The sequence below is a fragment of the Eurytemora carolleeae genome, unplaced genomic scaffold (genome assembly GCF_000591075.1).
Source record: "Eurytemora carolleeae unplaced genomic scaffold, Eaff_2.0 scaffold8, whole genome shotgun sequence".
Classification (NCBI taxonomy): Eukaryota; Metazoa; Arthropoda; class Copepoda; order Calanoida; family Temoridae; genus Eurytemora; species Eurytemora carolleeae.
The window spans coordinates 605423-626150 of record NW_019396114.1 but is presented as its reverse complement, the minus strand read 5'-3'; the positions used below and the strand labels follow the sequence as shown (position 1 = coordinate 626150).

Genomic DNA, 20728 nt, shown 5'->3' with positions numbered 1-20728 from the left:
CAGCATTATTGTTGCGCTAGCTTGAGTTCCTTTTTCAAAATTTGAGGCAAATCGGGCCAGGGGTTTCATGAGTTATGATCGTACATTCGAACAAAATAATTATTTGTTTTAATAGACAACTGTCGTAAAATTATAGAATAGAAGGATGAACTCGAGGATTGTAAAGCAAGTAAAGTTATTTCAGAAGTGTACACATCTTTTGTAATGTAAACACAAGACGGATGTCGAAGCCTGAAATGGGATCCATCTTTCACAAAAAAATCAATGAAATATTCTGGTCATATGAAACTACTATGCGAATTATCAAAATTAAATGCTTTTATCCTCCTCGGATACTAAACGAACACTGATGCATCTATTCTTGTTTACAAATTCCGCCCAAAGAGAACTGGTTTCAATATGTACGCAGAGTATACACGACCGCAATAAACTTTCCTTGCCTTACATTCTTGGATAAACTATGGTTGGATAATTGAAAGAGGTTAGATGTTTATTTACATATTATGTTAAAGCTTTGGAGGAGCATGTTGATTGTGACATCAATGAGCAGGTTTTTAACAGTTTTTAGGAAACTGTTATTAATACATACATTAAACAAAATTTGAGATAAAAAATGCAAAGTTTCGTATGAAATGCGTATAAAATTATGTATATCAATTTCTTTTGAAATTCCTTATGTCAACATACAGACTTGTAAAGTATGTCAGTTGGATAAAAAGAATTATTTAGTATTTGAATCTTGAATGGAATTGGGATAAATGTATTCTGAAAGCGTGGTGAAGTTTTATATGTAAACTTAAATTAGGTTAAAAAGTTCTAAATTGAAATGTTAACTTATTTCTAGTTTATGTGAAATTTTTCTAGGATTTCAAATATTTAGCATGCTTGTGTATTTTGTTCATGAGGATGGTACTACTTTTCCTGAAATATTTTTTTGTTGTAGGTTTTTGATTTTTTTTTTGTATTAATTTGGTTCAGCAAAGGTCTTATTCGTCGATTATTTTTTCAAAAATATCGTTTTATAAACTACCTTGTTTTTCGTTTTTTTCACTGTCGTTTTTCGAGAAAAACTATCGTTTTTCAAAAAAGCAGACAGCAGTGCTTAGAATCCATTTAATTTTGATGCGGATCCGGATCCTGGATCCGTACTGGAAAAAAATTAATCCGGATCAAGGTCATTTCTTTAAGATTTATTGATTTTTTTAACAAAAAATAATTTTCAAATTTTTGTTTTATTTTTTTTCGCTTGTTTTATCCTAAAACTTGATGAACCATTCAGAAATGAGGACATTTTTATAATCTCTCATTTTTCAAAAGTTCTGATTTGGGGTTTAGGAGTAAAAAAGCTTTATTGCAGTTATTGGTTTATATTTTACCCCTTGGATCCGGATCCGTGGATCCGCATATTTTTGCGGATCCGTATCCAGGAAGCCAAAATCTTGCGGATCCGGATCCTAAGCACTGCAAAAGAGTGATAACTTTATAGTCCCTACTTACAGTCCGTTTACCACTGTAAACTAAGATGTGCATGCTCGATCAGATTTCTGCCAAATATTCTTTAAACTTCAGCTCACAATTTAAATACTTGAAAAATTTTGCTCAGATTTGAATTTATTAATAACATCAAAATTGATTTGAACAACAATCTCTTCAGACTTTTCTTAGATGATAGAGGAGGAGGGAGGGAAGGCACACCATACCTTTTTTTCGCCCGGCCACAAATGACGTCATAATTCACCATTATTTCGTCCGGCATTGTATACATTCTTTACATTATTTTATTCGAATTTTGAGCCAAGTCATGTTGTACATAATGGTTTAAAATATATTACCTTTTTTTAAAGAATAACATCTTATGAAGGTACAATGGGCATAAAACAAGTCATAGACATTCCGTAATACCTAAACCACTTGCTATGATCCTGACAAAAATTATGTTAATTTTTTAGTTGAAGATTCTGAAAAGCCCAGCGACGATCACCTTAAACTAGCAGTTTGTAAGTAAAGTTGCCTAAACTTGAAAAAGTACGTCTGAAAACACAAAAGCAACGCCCGGACGAAAAAAGGTGTGATCGGAGAAAATAGTGCTAAATTGTGACGTCATTTGTGGTGCGGACGAAAAAATGGTGTGGTGTGCCTTCCTTCGCTCCAGAGGAGAGACTTCATTTTGGAGATCTTTCGGAAATCTTAACACATTTTTGTCATTGGATAAAAAAATCTTAAATCAAATACTTTTTTAACTATTCTTCTAATTAGCATGTTTATTGTTTATTGGTACACCGTGTTGTAAGCTCATTATTAATTTATACATAATTTTGGAACAGTGCCACGCGGATATTAATGATCTTGATAATTATAAATGTCAATGAAATTAAATATTCATATTTATTCATTTATCAAACACCCCGCCCCACTATCTTGCCTCTCTTGTTTTCATGATGAGTTTATAACTGACTGAAAGATTAGTTTTTAAAGGGGCGTTTCCGCACTTTTCTGGTTTCACTTTCCATAATCTTGAACTGGGCGGGATTTTAGAATTCTGAATTCATAACAAGAAAGCGGGCAGATTGATTGAGAGAGTGAGTCAGTCAGTCAGTGAGTTTGTGAGTGATTCAGTCAGTGAGTTTGTAAGTGAGTGAGTGAGTGAGTCAGTGGGTGAGTGAGTGAGTCAGTCAGTCAGTCAGTCAGTCAGTCAGTCAGTCAGTCAGTCAGTCAGTAAGTCAGTCAGTGAGTGAGTTATAGTTAAAACTCCTTAAGGCTGATATGAATAGAGTTCAAAAGTTTTGATGGATTAAAAGTTTTCTTGGACTAATGAAGATTAAGTATAGAAGATAGAAACCTTTTATTCCTCACATAGATTACATGCGAAACTTATCCTACTCTAATACCTTGTATACAAGAATATACATATTCTACATACATACGCATACCCGTTCTTATATTACATGTTACATATATCTTAGATGCTAAACGAAATGTTCGAAACAAATTGAAAATTTTTAAAACATCTTTGCATTCAACTTTAAAATTCTCTTTAACATATGATATCTATATATAAATTTGGCTTGTCTGTCTGTTTGTTTTTTTGTTTGTCTGTCTGTTTGTATCCAATAAAACGTCAAAACGGCTGAACCGATCGGGCCCAAATTTTTTGTGGGATATCTAGGGACCCCAGGGAAGGTTTATGAATGATTGAAATTTTAAATATTTGTCTCAATCAAAATTCGATCTTCATTAAATTTTTTAAAATTTTGAAAATCCACGAAATTTTTGTGAAAATCCGCGAATTATTTTTGTTTTGTTTTACGATGTACACAAAGAGAACATTGTTCACAATTAATTTAGAAGATGGGCGCGAAGCGCCCTCTAAGGCTAGAAAGAAGGGCGCGAAGCGCCTTGAATTTCTAGTCTATTTATAAATTTGGCTTGTCTGTCTGTTTGTTTGTCTGTTTGTATCCAATAAACGTCAAAACGGCTGAACCGATCGGGCCCAAATTTTTTGTGGGATATCTAGGGACCCCAGGGAAGGTTTATGAATGATTGAAATTTTAAATATTTGTCTCAATCAAAATTCGATCTTCATTAAATTTTTGAAAATTTTGAAAATCCGCGAAATTTTTTGTGAAAATCCGCGAATTATTTTTGTTTTGTTTTACGATGTACACAAAGAGAACATGTTCACAATTAATTTAGAAGATGGGCGCGAAGCACCCTCTAAGGCTAGTATATTAAATTTAACTAATTGTTCACCCATATGTAACGTCAAGTTCATAAAATCATGTGAATTTTCATATATCCTATTTTCTGTAATATAAAACGACATTATTCACATAATTTAAATTTAAATACAATATTTATACATGATCTTTAAGAACGGACGGACAGAAAAAAAATTAGTCTTTAATCTAATTAAAAGAGTAATTATTGAGTTTATTAAAATTAATGATTGCTAATTATAGCTTGTTACTAATATTTCAAGAAAATGTCAAGAAAACACAATTATAACTAACTAGTGTTAAGGAAAATGAGATATATTCTATTCATTTCTAATTATGAAGCTTGGATGAGGTATAAAAATAAAAAAGGACGGAGGTGACAATTTTTTTGCTGTAAATATCGGGATCAAGGTTAAATCTCCAGCTTAAGCTGATCTACGGATTAATTTGATTCCTCTCCGATTTCCTTTGATAGCCATTAACTTTAATTGATAGATGTAAACAGCATTGATTTTCAAATTTAAAAGTGGCCACATTGGATATCGAATTCAAGTGTTCAAGAGATATCAATGCCCGCTTCCAAGTTCCGATCAAAAATCAAATTATGAATTTTTTCACCGATATACATCTATCTAAATATAAAGAGTGATGTCTGATTGTTATCCGATCATAACTCATGAACCCTTGGACCGAATTGTCTCAGATTTTGATAGGAGAACTCGGTAGAACCACCAGAAATCTTCTTAGCATGGTTTAAATATTCTATATTGAGTCCAGGTTGACTTTTATACGGAATTGACTTGAATGTAATCAACGTCAAAACGGCTCCATCAATTAAAGCTAATTTTAAAAATAGTTTATTTAATGAAAGATGTATTACCTCGTAGCTCCTGTAACTTTGATTTTAAATCCAATTTATCCGATTTAATATAAATATATTCAAAACATCTTTGGGTTTCTTAATCTTAATCAGATGGTTTATGATTGAAAAAAAGATTTCAAACTTACCTTTATGATACTTTGGTCGTCTTTTGATAATTTCATGTTTACTAGGACACACTGTAGCTCAAGCCGAATGAATTGCCCAGATAACAAGATTTTTTTTTCAATCCTGAATCTCTGTTGGTTTTAAAATTGAATTTCCTATGCATAAAAGAATAAAAGAATTCCCTTTGCATTTTTTGTTTCTTTTGGCAGGGCAGAATATTAACATATATACATATATATTTACTTTTTAATACATACTTTTACAAACATACAAACATACATGTTGGGGGCAGATAACACACTCATGGACTCATATTATGAGAGAGTCTACATAGACAACACGCACCTCATAAAATTCTCATTTTCCCCCTTTTGAGACCGAAAACTCTTGAAACTGAAAACTCTTCAGACTGAAAACTCTTGAAACTAAAAACCCCTGAAACTAAAAACTCTTGAAACTGAAAACTCTTGAAAATAAAAACTCTTGAAACCGAAAACTCTTAAAACTGAAAACTCTTGAAACTGAACTCTTGAAACTGAAAACTCTTGAAAATGAAAACTCTTGAAACTAAAAACTCTTGAAACTGAAAACTCTTAAAACTGAAAACTCTTAAAACTGAAAACTCCTGAAACTGAAAACTCTTGAAACTGAAAACTCCTGAAACTGAAAACGGGTGAAACTGAAAAATCTTGAGACTAAAAATTCTTGAAACTGAAAACTCTTAAAACTAAAAACTCCTGAAACTGAAAACTCTTGAAACTGAAAGCTTAAAAGCAAAGAAACAAAAATTGTGTTATCCTTTGTTTTTATTGTATAGGGAGTGTTCCCTATACAAGTTAACCCACTCAACTTAAAACCAGAATAAGAAAATTCCTTTGATTCTTATGTGTTTCCCATTAAAATATTTGAGGCAAATAGGCCAAAGGATTCATGAGTTATGGTCAAACATACAAACTGAGATTACTACTTTATATATAGATATATAATCTTATTGGGCACTTGGTGCATTTTTTCAATATGGAGATTTATTTTCTATTGTAAAGACGACCCTTTATAGAGAAAACTAGTGTAGTAGATTTTTATTTCAAAAAAAATGTTCTTAATTGTCTACGCTCAGTGTAGCAATTCTTTCACACTTTGTTCTTTTCTTTCTCATTTTCTTTAAACCCTCCCTCTCTTATTTCCTTGTTTGCTAGTTGCTAAATCGGATAGCAACTTGCAAGAGAAATCGGTTGCACAGAAAAATCAGAAATTGCACTGAAAAATTAGAAATTCTATTGAAAAATCAGAAATTGTACTACTAAATCAGAAATTGCACTCAAAAATTAGTAATTCTTTTTAAAACTCAGAAATTGTACTAAAAAATCAGAAATTGAATTAGAAATTTTATTGAAAATTAGAAATTGCACTGAAAATCAGAAATTGCACTGAAAATTAAAAATTTTATTGAAAAATCAGAAATTGTAAAGAAAATAAAAATTGAAATAGAATTTGAGTGTAACTAATATCTAAACAAACTTCAGAATCATTTCCCAGATTTTTTAGAAATATTCTCCTTCTTAATTGTTTGTTTGTTTGTTTGTTTGATTGTTTGTTTGTTTGTTTGTTTGTTTGTTTGTTTGTTTGTTTGTTTGTTTGTTTGTTTGTTTGTTAGTTTAGGTTGAAAACGTAAATTTAAGTTGACAAGAAAGCATTAAAACTTTGCAAATCTTGATTCTTTCTTTATATTTCTCAACTTAGACCCAAACTAGGTTTAATGTTTTTGTATACACACAATACAAAAATCCAATTTTAAGTTTAATTGAATGTTTTCTGGAAAAAGAAATAAAACGTCGAACTTTTAAAGCCCCCCCCCCCCCAACACCAAGTTTTCCCCTGGAGTTAGTTCCAATTCCCCAGCCTGTATTTAATCAGTGCCTAACACCCTTTTCTGCTTATAGTCCTGGCACGTCACGTGGGGTAAATGACTGAATTAGTAATACAAGGAGTTCCAATAAATATGGGAATTAAGTGGACTGTGAAGATAGTTTCAAGTGCACTCTATTTAAAAGAGTGACATGTTTGATTCACAACGGTACTTTGATAAGATTAGTATTATCATTTTTTTTAAATTTTGTCTTTTCTCTGTGGTTTGCGGATTTCTGGCAAACAACCACTACAACCTTGTTACAAACAACAACAATGATGAAAACTGCCAGTAATTAGCACTTTACATTAACATTCCCCACATTATTGATTAGTTTAAGGGGTTAAGTGCATGCATGGAGGGTCACTTGAAAATACAACCGCAGTTCCTTTCACTAAAAAATAAATGGACATTTTCTAAAACATGATTATGATAATTCTCAAGAGCTCTAGCTTTAGTTGATCAAAAAAAAATGTAAAACAAAACTAAAAGATTTAATTTGGGTGAGGGTTTTCAAAAATGAAGACAAAAAATGAAAATTTAATTTTTAGAGATTGACTCATTCTAAAAATTAGAAAATTGATACTATAGTAGTATCTGTATTCTCGTATAGTTCGACCCGTCTTGTATAAGTTGTATACAGCTTTAAAACCGAATAAACAACAAAGATGTTTCTGTTAAAAAATATTTTGGGGTAAACAATATTTCTTATATTTAACTTCAGCCAACAGCTTTCTGAGGTCCTTTGTGCAAATTAAAATTAGGGGTTTAGTTTCAGTTTAAATTTATCTATCTATCTATCTATCATCTATCTATCTATTTATCTATCTATCTATCTATCTATCTCCCCCTGTATACGTCTGGTCGGTCAGAATTAAATTTTTTATCATTTAATTTCAAATGTGTATCTGTGTGTAGTGGATATTCCTAGCTATTTAAAGATTCATAGTTTTCAAGACCGTTAATTTTTAGAATAAAGGGTTTTAATTGCAAAAGGTGAATAATTTATGAATATTTGATAATGAATATTTGATCATAAATATTCCATGATAAATATTCAATTATGAATATTTGATCATAAATATTTTATGGTGAATATTTCTTGATGAATAAATGATGTATTTTATTTGGTGATGAGTATTCAATAATGATTATTTTAATAATGAATATTTAATGATGAGTGTTCAATAATGAATATTTGATGATGAGTATTCAATAATGAATATTTGATGAAGAGTATTCAATAATGAATATTTGATGATGAGTATTCAATTATTGATGAGTATTCAATTATGAATATTTGAATTTGATGATGGATGAAGATGAAAACTTTAAAAGAATTATGAATTACAAAGATTTATCATGTTGGGGAGAGGTCAGCGTATCTCCGTATCTAAGGTTAGGATCGAGGGTCAAACCTATATAGAGAGAGAGATGTTTTCATCTGTTACTTCTTCTATATATTTCTTGATGTAAAAATGTGCACGCAAAATATATTAAAGGGACCGTAAGCGTAATTTCAAGTGATCCTCCATGAAAAGTTGACACGGTCCGATTCACAACGGTTCCCTTGAGATCGTTATCTGATCAATATTATGGAAGATATTGTTGTTTTCCTAGGTTTAACAGTATTTAATTCAGATAATTCAATATTTCTTCCTGCAGTAAAGAAACGCGTTACTTGTAAGTCATAGGGAAGCAACAACTAATTGAAAATAATAAGTTTTCAAAATTTTAAGCACTTATATCTAATTCAAATTCATACTTGATCAGACTAAGTTTTCTGGGTTTGGTTGTGCACATTGCCATCTTTGCATGACTGGTCTCTTGAAAAGACGCTTTCAGTCCCTTTAAACAATCTAAATCTATGTTTAAAGGAACTGTAAAGGAAAAGTTAAAGAGGTATAGGATAAAAACTGAGAATCTCAGGCGTTGAACAATACATATAAGACATCTATCTGATGTTCCTGTCTTGAGAAATTGATATAAAACTGTGTCAAAATTGTACGAAAATCTATAGATATATATGAAATTTTTTATAAAAGTAGTAGGTTTAAATTGATCATATTCAGGAAATACGCAAACAATCTGAAAACGATTATATCCCACAGAAACCTGAGAATCCCAGGTTTGCTACCATTATAGATTTTTAATTTTTATTTTGCGTTTTTAATAGATATAATTGATAATATTATGTATACAGACCAAAATCACGTGACCAGTAGACTGAACTGCCATTGGCTGAATTTCTGGTGACGTAATACGGACAATATGTAATAATATTTTCAATTATATCCATTAAAAATGCAAAATGAAAATTAAATAATTATAATAGGAGCAAACCTGAAATTCTCAGGTTTCTGTGGGATATCGTCGTTTTCAGATTGGTTTCGTATTTGTGGAATATAATCCGTTTAATACTACAAAATTTATACACAATTATATATCTATGAATTTTCGAATAAATTTGACACAGTTTTATATCAATTTCTCGAGACAGAAACATCAGATAGATGTCTTATATGTATCTTTCAACGCCTGAGATTCTCAGGTTTCATCCTATACCCCCTTTTATGTTTCATTTATAGTCAATTTAAAAGCGAAAATTCATTTACAGTATGACCCCCCTTAATGGCATAAAGATGAATTTGTTTACTTAGTTATGGCAATTTTGAATTATATGAAGGGAAATATTCCATAAACTAGAATTATGGCATCAATCTTCAAGAGGCTGGCAACAGTGATTACAAAGTAATTAAAAATGATTATTGAAACCATATTTAGAACACTTTTTCTTATTAAAACATTAAAAAAATAATAAACAACTCTTATTTTGCAATAAATAAGTGCTTTTATTTACATTATTTTTAATAACAACATTCTAATATACATTATACAAGAAATAGCTTTCATTACCCCCCCCCCTGCTCCTCGTCATTCTACCCCTACATTCTACATAAATACTGAATTATCATATCAATAAAGTTAAGTTATTCTGTAGATGTAATCTGTTAGAATAAATCGTTTTTCAAAACTTATTTTCAAATAAATTTAAATAATTTCCTTTTACAGAGTTTCCGGATTATAGAGTTTATATCTTGGAGATGAAATAAAGAATTTCTTACCTCCCTAAATCCCAATATACACTTAAGACAGATTTCAAAATCTTTTTCTGAAGGGACTGTAAAATAAAATAAAGGGGGGTATAGGCTGAAACCTTAGCATTTAGGAATTGATCGAGACCTATAAGAGTTCTATCTCATCTTCTTGCTGTGTTAAAATTATACCAAAACTCATATATGTGAGATTTGGTATAAGATTCTAATTGGTTTAAAGCAGATCATATTAAGCATATACGCAACCAATCTGACCAACACGATATCCCAGGGGAGCCTCATAATTAACATAATTAACAATCTATAAACGCAACTCCATTTTCAAGAGAATTCCAATTAGTTCTATATTTTGAAAGCTGTTCAGTTTTCACAATGTTCACAAATATTGGGATTGCTACGATATTTGCTACTCAAAGAGTGCAGCAAATCAAGAATCATCAATTATTAGATAGAAAACAAAGATAAATAAATTATTTTCTGCTCAGACAAAGGTTTAACGGGTGCCAAAGTGAATAAGACATGCCACTCCATAAATGACGGGTAACGTGGAATTACGTCTATAACCGTACCGTAGATTGTGAAATGTGTTACTAAACTTGTGTGACTTGTTTTCAATTAATGGAAGGTTGTTTACAACTAAAGTGTTAATGTTTAACAATAATCTAAATATACTAAATTGAATATATCGACATGTTTTTCATGCGTTTTAACTTGTTTGCCTTTACAGTTTATAAGCATACACAAAAACAAAATATATAAAAGTTTTGAAAATAATCTAAGATTTCAAAAGAATGAATGTTTGCCAAAAACTCTTATTTTCTAATCCCTATATCTTTGCAATGTAACATATCGTATAAAACTTTGGTATTTCAAACTATGAATTCTGTTAAATCAATACTCTAAGTTTGAAATCTCAAAGGTTTACGCCATCTAGTTGCAAAGATAGGGATTAGAAAATTTGAGTTCGTGGCAGTGAATCAATTCCTTTGAGTCGACATCCAATACCAAAATCTTGACAGCATTTTTATTTTTGATCGATCGCATTACGTCACCAGAACTTCAGCCAATGGCAGTGCAGTATACTGATCACGTGATTTCCGTCTGTATCACGTGGCAATGATACTGCACTGCCATTGGCTAAAGTTTTGGTAACGTAATACGGACTATATGGATTATATGTAATTATATTATCAATTATAACTATTAAAAATGCAAAATAAAAAAAATTTATAACTGGAACAAATCTGAGATTCTCAGGTTCCTGTGGGATATTGTCGTTTTCAGATTGTTCTCCTATTTGAATTGAATATGAACTGTTTAATAATACAACTTTTACACAAAATTGCATATCTATGAATTTTCGTATCAATTTGACACAATTTCATATCAATTTCTCGATACAGGAACATCAGATAGATATTTTATATGTATCGTTTAACGCCTGAGATTCTCAGGTTTCATCCTATAACCCCTTTCATTTTTCCTTTGCAGTCCCTTTAAGCTTGTTTTTTTTCGAGAAAATCTTTCTAAATGAAAATTTGTTTAGTTCATGAATTTTTAAGTTCAACCCATTAGTCCTTCTTTACAGAAAATTCTAAAAATGTTACAGGGTGTCCCAAGAATATTGCTACATTTTCTAATCTAATCCCAATTCCAATCTAGTGACAGATTAGTTAATATTTTGTTTACAAAAATTATAAATTCATTGGACTGACTGTCTATAATTTTTTGGTTTTAAAAAATCTGTTTAGTCCAACCCTACTTAACAAACAATTTTAAAAATGCTACAGGGTGCAAAAGAAAATTGCTACATTTCTAATCTAATGACAGATTAGTTAATATTTTTTCATAAATAATATAAATTCATTGGACTGACTGTCTATAATTATTTGGTATTAAAGGTAATGTCTGCGTAATTAAAATAACCCTACGTTTCACAACGTTACACTTTCAACTTTTTTTTCTATATGAAAACCGTTTTTTTTTCTTTAAAATTGACTTTTGGATTTGTGTGCCAGAGAAAGGGAATAAAATTGACAAAATTGGTTTGATAATTAAACGAACAGTCCCTTGACAGCATTTAGACTCGGAACTTGATGACAGAATACCTTTATCTTGACCTGTCCTGATGGATTTCAGATAAACTAGGTTGAGCTGCCTTTAACTTTCAGAAAGATAATGAACCAAGCATTCCAATTCCCCTCCCCCTCTGTCATCAATATTTTAGATAAGAAAAAATAATTTAAATAATGGAAGAAAGTAAAAACTAACAAATCCTCCTCCACCACCTTCTCTCTGATTTTAATAAAAACGTTATCACGTTTAGTTATGCATGGTTTTCAGATGGTGTTGTAAATATGGATAATTTGGAGAGATAAGCAGATTTTAATACATTAAAAACAGCTGGAGAGATTGGGCGCAGGGATTAAAAACTTCAAACAGGGGTGAGATGGGGGGGGGGGGGCTTTTGGGCAATATCTGCAGCTGGTTTGATTTGAGCAACATAATGGGTTGATAAATGAGAGGATGGATTGATAAATAAGAAAATGGACTGATAAATTAGAGAATGAATGGATAAATGAGAGAAAGGATGGATGGATAAATGAGAGAATGTGTGGATAGATGAGAGAATGTGTGGATAAATGAGAGAAAGGATGGTTAAATGAGAGAATGTGTGGATAAATGAGAGAATGTGTGGATAAATGAGAGAATGGATGGATAAATGAGAGATAGGATGGTTAAATGAGAGAAAGGATGGATAAATGAGAGAATGGATGGTTAAATGAGAGAAAGGATGGATAAATGAGAGAATTGATGGTTAAATGAGAGAAAGGATGGATAAATGAGAGAATGGATGGTTAAATAAAAACATTAAAACTTTTATCAAAGGAATAGTAATTTATAAGATATTTCAGAATGAATTTCATTTTATTTCATTTCTTCTCATAAATTTTCTTACGAATNACCCCAACTCAACCTCAAACACAAACACAGCCACCCCAACTCAACCTCAAACACAAACACAGCCACCCCAACTCAACCTCAAACACAAACACAGCCACCCCAACTCAAACTCAAACACAAACACAGCCACCCCAACTCAACCTCAAACACAAACACAGCCACCCCAACTCAAACTCAAACACTTATCGAGCGTAAAAACGCACCTTTGCTCTTAAGAATTTAAATAAACCCCCTAAATGCAAATGTACGAACAATATTTACACTTTAGGAGAAATATAAACTCAACGCGTCAAAAACTTGTGAATGAGGACTGCTGTAGTGTTCGTTAATCGTTTTGGATCGTTAATGAAACTTTCGAGATTTCAAAACTAAATTATATTAAACTTCACCATATTGTTACATATATATATAAATATATATATATATATATATATTCTGTCAGGGTATACATTTCACATAGTCAAAATAACCAGATATTTAGAAGAAAAAAAACATTTGCACTGCCAACACTATGCCCAATTTTGACCCTGAACAAAAATATTGGCAAAAACGACCCAACTGCAGACGGAATATCACTAAGTGGAGAAGATCAAATTTTAAAGAAAATCTTTTTATCTAGAAAAATGTAGCTCTGTTTTGACAATTATTAAAAATTTAAACAAGAATATTATTTCTTTTTACTATTAACATTTTAAAGATTATTCTTATCTTCTTAATTATTCTAACTGCTATAATTAACAGTATACTATACTGCCACCACTTACATAACAGCTGTTTTGTCCATAGAGATTTGATAGATATTTTCTTGGTGCATGTCCTATATTGAAGAGCTCCAAATATCTTTGGTATGTATTGCCTTTGTGTATGTCCCATCTAAAGAGCTCCAAATATCTTTGGTATTTGCTATCTTTGCGTTTCCCATCTAAAGAGCTCCAAATATCTTTGATAAAAATTTTCTCTATGTTCCATCTAAAGAGCTCCAAATATCTTTGATAAATATTTTCTTTATGTCCCATCTAAAGAGCTGCAAATATCTTTGATAAATATTTTCTTTATGTCCCATCTAAAGAGCTACAAATATCTTTGGTAAATTCAAATTTCCTGTACTAGGTGAAATGTCAACACTGCATTATGACAGACATATTTCCAGCTTCCTAGTTTAAATATTTCGTGATGACGTTCAGAAATTTTGCAAAATTATCGGAATATTTATGTTTCTAAATTAAAAATAGATTAAATGTTAACAAATCAATAACTTTTATATACGTACATTACATTGAATAACATTCATTTGATGCACACAATATTAACACATACACACTCCTTAGATACACACAATCACTAGATGCACACACTAATTAGACACACACCCTCACTAGATACACACACTCACTGGATACACACTCACTAGATACACACACTCACTAGAAACACACACTCACTAGATATACTCACTCACTAGATACACACACTCACTAGATACACACACTGACTAGATACACATACTCACTAGATACACACACTCACTAGATACACACACTCACTAGATACACACACTCACTAGATACACACACTCACTAGATACACACACTAAAACCTACTGCCTACTGTATTCCTAATCCTTGATCCTTCTATTCTTGCCTGGTTTAAACCCAGTTTTTTGCCTAGTTCAACCCCAGTTCTTTCTCCTGAGTAAACATTAAACTATCATCAGCTAAACCCCTAACCTAGAGAAACCCAACCTTAATCTCTTCTCCGTCCCGACTCTAACATAAAGAAACACATGTTGTGAATATACATATTCATTATTCAATATTCATAATAAACAAACGCACCAGGAGGAAGGGAGAGAGAAAGATTTCAAAATATAATGAAAATTTGAAAACAAGAGGAAATTCCATAATGAGAAAATACTGTAGATAAAACTGACAGCTTCAAGTGATATAGGACAAAATACCAATATTAAATATGATAATAGATCCGGAAGGAATAAAATTTGGAAGTGAAAAGTGTGAGAATTGGAAATTGGTTTACATTGAGAATTGGGAAGAAATTCGATGTAGAGAAAATTTTTAGAAATGAAATTTAAAAACATCAATTCCTAAATGGACCCCCACTCCTCTCAGATCTATATAGAGTGGTTAGGACAGCTACAGTTTAAGGAGGAGAGATAAATATAGAGTGGTCTAAACCTAAACAGCACATTATACAATAAACTTTCTACAGAAACCTATGTTTACATTTAGACCATGGTCCATGAATAGTTAAATTCTTACTTCGTATAACCTAATCTTTATTAATTTACTTTTCTAAAGCTATTTCAGGGATGTACAGTGCACGGTGGACTAAGCCAGTGGGGTCGGTCAAATAGGCCAAGGATTAGGCCGGGTACTGTAAAAAGTCTGAACGCGCCATGGGAGTTGTCATAGTTAGCCCTCTCACGGGACTATTCCAAGAAAATTGACCCCTGTCGTATGTTAGTCTGGTTAGGGCGACGTACTGTACCATAGGATAGGGTCACAGTACACGCTGTTATCTGGCAGGCCGGTACAAACTGGGCAGGTCCTGTTCGAATTCAAATTTACTACGGAGTACGGGGATAGAGTGAGTGGGACCTATTAAACTATGAAAAGGAAGCCTTTTTTGTAACTTTATGTGAAGCTTATAAATAAGCATATTATGAGAAATGAGTCTGTGTTTACTGCACAATTTCGGTATTTCTTTAATTTATTTCAATAATAACTGGAGTCTTGGAGTCTAACAATTGTCATTCTCTTCCACAGTTTTAGGGGTCTTACTGTATACTAACTACAGGCTACAGGGGCTAAATAGTAAATACCGATGTCCAGAAAATCATAATTAAAGCAAGAAACCCCCCTTTCTTGACCCAACCCATTATCCAATGCATTGCTTCATTACTTTAAGATTATTCACATATTCATACAATACAGGGTTACCGAAAAAAGATGAGACTATAAGGACGACCTAAAACTCCTGGAATACGACGATCCCACAGACAACGTTTTCTCCCTAGAACACAATGATTTTGTAAAGGAAGAAACTAATCAACAGTTCCAGGGACTCATACATATAAGGAAACAGAAAGCATAAATTCCATACCGTCGCGTCTCTGAAGTCTCATCCTTTGTGCCTAACCCTGTACAGTGTACAATACCACACCCGACACCTCATCTTCTTGCATAATTATTAATTCTCATAATTTCTCCTTGTCACTATTTTTCAGTTGAGCTGGCCTCAAGGTTTTATAATTATGCGATGTTTTGTCAAGGTGCGCTGAAAAGAGATTCGCGGCATCACGCAACAAAATGCGTAAAAACTTCAAACCAAACCAAACCTTGAACTATGGCGTCGTTTAGATCTTCTTTAAATGGTGTCTTCGTTCAAGATATCACGGAGAAATATTTACTGGAAGGAAGAGATTTAAGGTGGTTAGGAAAGAATCCAGTGCATTTCTGCGCCCCTATTATTTATATAATGGCTGGTCTGTTATATATATTTCGGAGAGAGTTAATTTAACTAATTAGATTAGGCATTTAACCAATTTGAAAACTATATTTTTGTCTGTAAACACTGGCTGAAAATCACATGCATTTTTAAAGGGACAGACCGGCTACATAAGGTAGTTAAACAGAGTATGCAGTGTTGTGGACACATTTATTAGGATTCATTTGAGACATATAAAACGTTGTCTAATTACTGAGTTTAAGTGCATAGTCGACGTCCAAAATCGTGAATTTGAATGGGTACGTTTTAAGAATTGGTTTTTTAAAATTATTAAATAACGACGACAAAAAATAAAGTAAAAATTATACAGTAACTACTAAGATGGTTAGAAGCATATTTCTTAAAAGAAATTTGTCAATAAATCAATGCTAGAATCAATTATTTCGTTTTTATTTTTTCTATGAATTTATTCGCAGATTTCTACAAATTCTTCAAATGTCGTCTTTTCAATAATAATACCAGAAAATCTGCAGAGAATCTGTGTAAACAATGAGAAACTAGAAACTAATATTAATTGAACAAAATTACTTATTTTCGATGATAAGATTAATTTTCATTTTCTCAACCTGTTCCTAGACAATTAATTAGCTTACTGTAGCATTTTGTTCACATTTTTTGTCGTCGTTATTTGATAATTAAAAAAAAAAAATTCTGAAAACGTTTCCACCCAAGACTACGATTTTGAACGTCGACTTTGCGCTCAAACTCAGGATTTACAGATCTTTAAAAAGTTTTTATATGTCCCAAATGAATCCTAAAGAATTTGTCCAGAACACTGCATACTCAGTTCAACTACCTTACATAGCTGGTCTGTCCCTTAATATTTTCTGTACGATAAGAGAAAATCTGTTTGCTTAAGCTTCTATTGTAATCTTTGGGAAGTTCAGAAGGGAGAAAATTGACAATTTTACTCTAGCAAACACTTACCATCATTTATCATTCGTCATTCATCATTCATCATTCATCATTCATCATTCATCATTCATCATTCATCATTTGTAGATGAATTTATAGATGAATTGGTAGATGAATTGGTAGCTGAATTGGTAGCTGAATTGGTAGATGAATTGGTAGATGAATTGGTAGATGAATTTATAGATGAATTGGTAGATGAATTGGTAGATGAATTGGTAGCTGAATTGGTAGATGAATTGGTAGATGAATTGGCAGATGAATTGATAGATGAATTGGTGGATGAATTGGTAGATGAATTGGTAGATGAATTGGTAGATGAATTAGTAGTTGAATTGGTAGATGAATTGGTAGAAGAATTGGTAGATGAATTGGTGGATGAATTGGTAGATGAATTGGTAGATGAATTAGTAGTTGAATTGGTAGATGAATTGGTAGATGTATTGCTAGATGAATTGATAGATGAATTGATAGATGAATTGGTAGATGAATTGGTAGATGAATTTGTAGATGAATTGGTAGATGAATTGGTAGATGAATTGGTAGATATATTGGTAGATGAATTGGTAGATGAATTGGTAGATGGATTGGTAGATGAATTGGTAGATGAAATGGTGGATGAATTGGTAGATGAATTGGTAGATGAATTGGTAGATGAATTGGTAGATGAATTGGTAGATGAATTGGTAGATGAATTGGTAGATGGATAGTGGACGAATTTACATATTGAATGCTTCTGTTCCTATTCATCTATTCTGGCTTAGTCCATCCATCTTATATATATATATATATATAGATATCTAGAGTTATATATTTATCTATATTTATAGATATATATAAATCTAAATTCATAAGAAATTAAACCTTTTAGTCTTATATTTTTCATAATTTCTTGAAATATATATATATATTAGCCAGGGAACCCAGGCCTGAGGTGACGTGGATTTAACGGTTCTGTCAATATTCCATAAAGCTGTGGCTTTCGATCACCATTTGACCCATTAAACACAATTTTTTAGTCTTTTTTCTTGAATACTTTTTTGTCGGCATATCCGTAAGGTAAAAGATTGTTGATTTAATGACTAAAACACGTTTGATTTCAAAAAGAAGAAACCGAATGCTGCTCACTAGTCCGGGATGGGTTTTTCCCTTTAATAATCAACTCACTCATCTTAGAAATTTGAAACCAAGTAATGAACATTCTTCTCATGATTCTATAGAGTTCTCCGATCAAAATTTGATGCAAATCAGACAAGGGTTCATGACTCATGCTCAGACATAAAAGGGAAAATACATAAATATATATATTTATATNGGGGGGGGGTAGGACACCTGGTTGTATTTAGTTGAATTTCCAAAACCTCCATGCCAAACTCATCAAGACATAAGGAGAAGGTCAAAGAAATGGTGTCTTTGCCACACATTTTCAAAATTTCTAATCCTATAACTTAGCACTTGATGGTGCAAACCATTGATATTTCAAACTTAAATTATAAGATCTAACAGAATTTATATTTTGGGTTGCAAAAATATAAAAATTAGAAAATCAAAGTTTGCCTCATTACAGGTACAACTTTGTGACCTAGTAGTAAGTATTACACCTCCTCTAACAAGTATGAAAAAAAAGAATCGGGTTACATATAAGAAATTCAAAATATGTTTGATATTCTCAATAGCTCATCAACAAGAGAAGTTATAATTAGAAACGTAATGGATTTCAATATAACATGCAATTTACCATAGTTTAGTGTCTTTTCTTGCTATCAGATAGTTAAAAAAAATCTGAAAATCCAAAATTTTGTTCTGATCAAGTTTGCAAAATATGATTCTAGAAGAAGATATAAACCTGAATGTCATTCTGAAATTATGATTATCATGTCTAATGGGGCACACTGTATCACGACAAATCTATTTTTCACAAATTTTTGTTTCTGAAATTAAAAATGTTCATTAGAGAAGGTCAATGAGTTGTGGACTTATTTTCTTACAATGAATGAAACGATTTTTTTTCCACTAAAACATTTAAAATAAAAATAAAGTATATTTCACTATATTTGTACGTTCACAGGTTTTCTAATAATGATAATATTTCGGTTTTTTATCTAACAATTAGTAATTTTGAATTTATGCAGCAGAAACAAACAATGGGAGGTCAGTTGTAATTTCGCCTACAGCCCCTTTAATGGGAGGTGAGTTGTAATCTCGTCTACAGTCCCTTTAATTGGAGGTCAGTTGTAATATCGTCTACAGTCCCTTTAATGGGAGGTGAGTTGTAATCTCGTCTACAGTCCCTTTAATGGGAGGTGAGTTGTAATCTCGTCTACAGTCCCTTTAATGGGAGGTGAGTTGTAATCTCGTTTACAGTCCCTTTAATAAGAAATTATAATTCTGAAATATTTTCCACTTAATTTATTGTTGTGTAATTATATTACTTTACATTGACTAAACATTGATATTTCTTATATCATCATGCTTGACATGACAATTTGCTAAGCCTGGGGGGGAATAATTATCAGGATAAAAGAGTAGAAAGCAGATTCCCCCCCCTCTATTCACTGTTCATGCAACGCTTTGTGATAAACATATTTTTATTTTGTCAAAATACATTTAGCTTCAAACAACAATAACAGAGTGACATCACTAACAAAATTAGTAAATGTCCACTTCTATGAAAGCTAAAATTGGAACGTAATAAAATTGTTTTTCTTGCTACAGCTGGTCTAAACAAAATGGAGGATCCAAATTCCAAATATTAATTGAATACAGTATAATCATAGAGAATAGAATATATAGAGAGGAATTAAAGGAATTTCTCGGTATGAATTTTTTCAGTCCCTTTCAGCCTGAAAGGGAGTTCAAAGTGTACAAATCCTGTAAATGTTCACAAATTATATGCAGTACAGTACATTAATACAGTATGTTCCCTAGACTATTCATTTCAATTTCGAATTTTTTAAACTGTTAAATAATTTTTATGATGAATTAGTTGAATAAAAACATCATTTGATTTATAGTTAAAACGGAAAATCATTGTTTGTAAAGTGGAAGGCATAGAGTCTATGTGAAATGATCATTGGTCAATTATGAAATCAGCCTATTTCATAATTTGGTTTTCTTTTAAAAATAATTTTAGATTTTCTATATAATGATATTCCAGGGCCCAAAAGGTTATATAGCATAAATATGTGAAGTACACCTGCAGTATGGAAACAGTACAACAAAATGGCGGTTTTACACTTTTTTCCATTAAATTCCTCTCTATATATTCTATTCTCTATGAGAATAATAGAAAATATAAAAAATATATACTTTTTCCCTAGATCCCCTCAAGGTACATCTTATTTTCCCTAGATCCCCTCAAGGTACATCTAGATCCCCTCAAGGTACATCTTTTTAAAGAAATAAAAAAGTACGTTTTAGGTTATTATCCAATTTTGTATGAACAGATAGATAGATAAAAATATGATATATACATAGATAGATAAATATATATAGACTAGAATTCCATTTGAAAACATAAACAAAAAGATGGACCGTGGACTAGACAGTTGAAAACATATGTCATCTCTCTTTAAAATAATCTAACAATATTAACTGGAGC

General features: G+C 31.5%; 1 protein-coding gene across 1 annotated transcript; it reads right to left on the bottom strand.

Moving 5' to 3' along the window:
- Nucleotides 1-17307: 17307 nt before the first annotated feature.
- LOC111695366 (non-classical arabinogalactan protein 31-like) lies at nt 17308-17877 on the bottom strand. The gene has a single exon (XM_023464681.1). The coding sequence runs from the start codon at nt 17875-17877 to the stop codon at nt 17308-17310; it is 570 nt and encodes a 189-aa protein (XP_023320449.1).
- Between the last annotated feature and the right edge of the window lie 2851 nt (nt 17878-20728).

Coding starts and splice junctions, on each gene's coding strand:
- LOC111695366 (XM_023464681.1), bottom strand. CDS start 17,877: ATGAATAGGAACAGAAGCATTCAATATGTAAATTCGTCCACTATCCAT.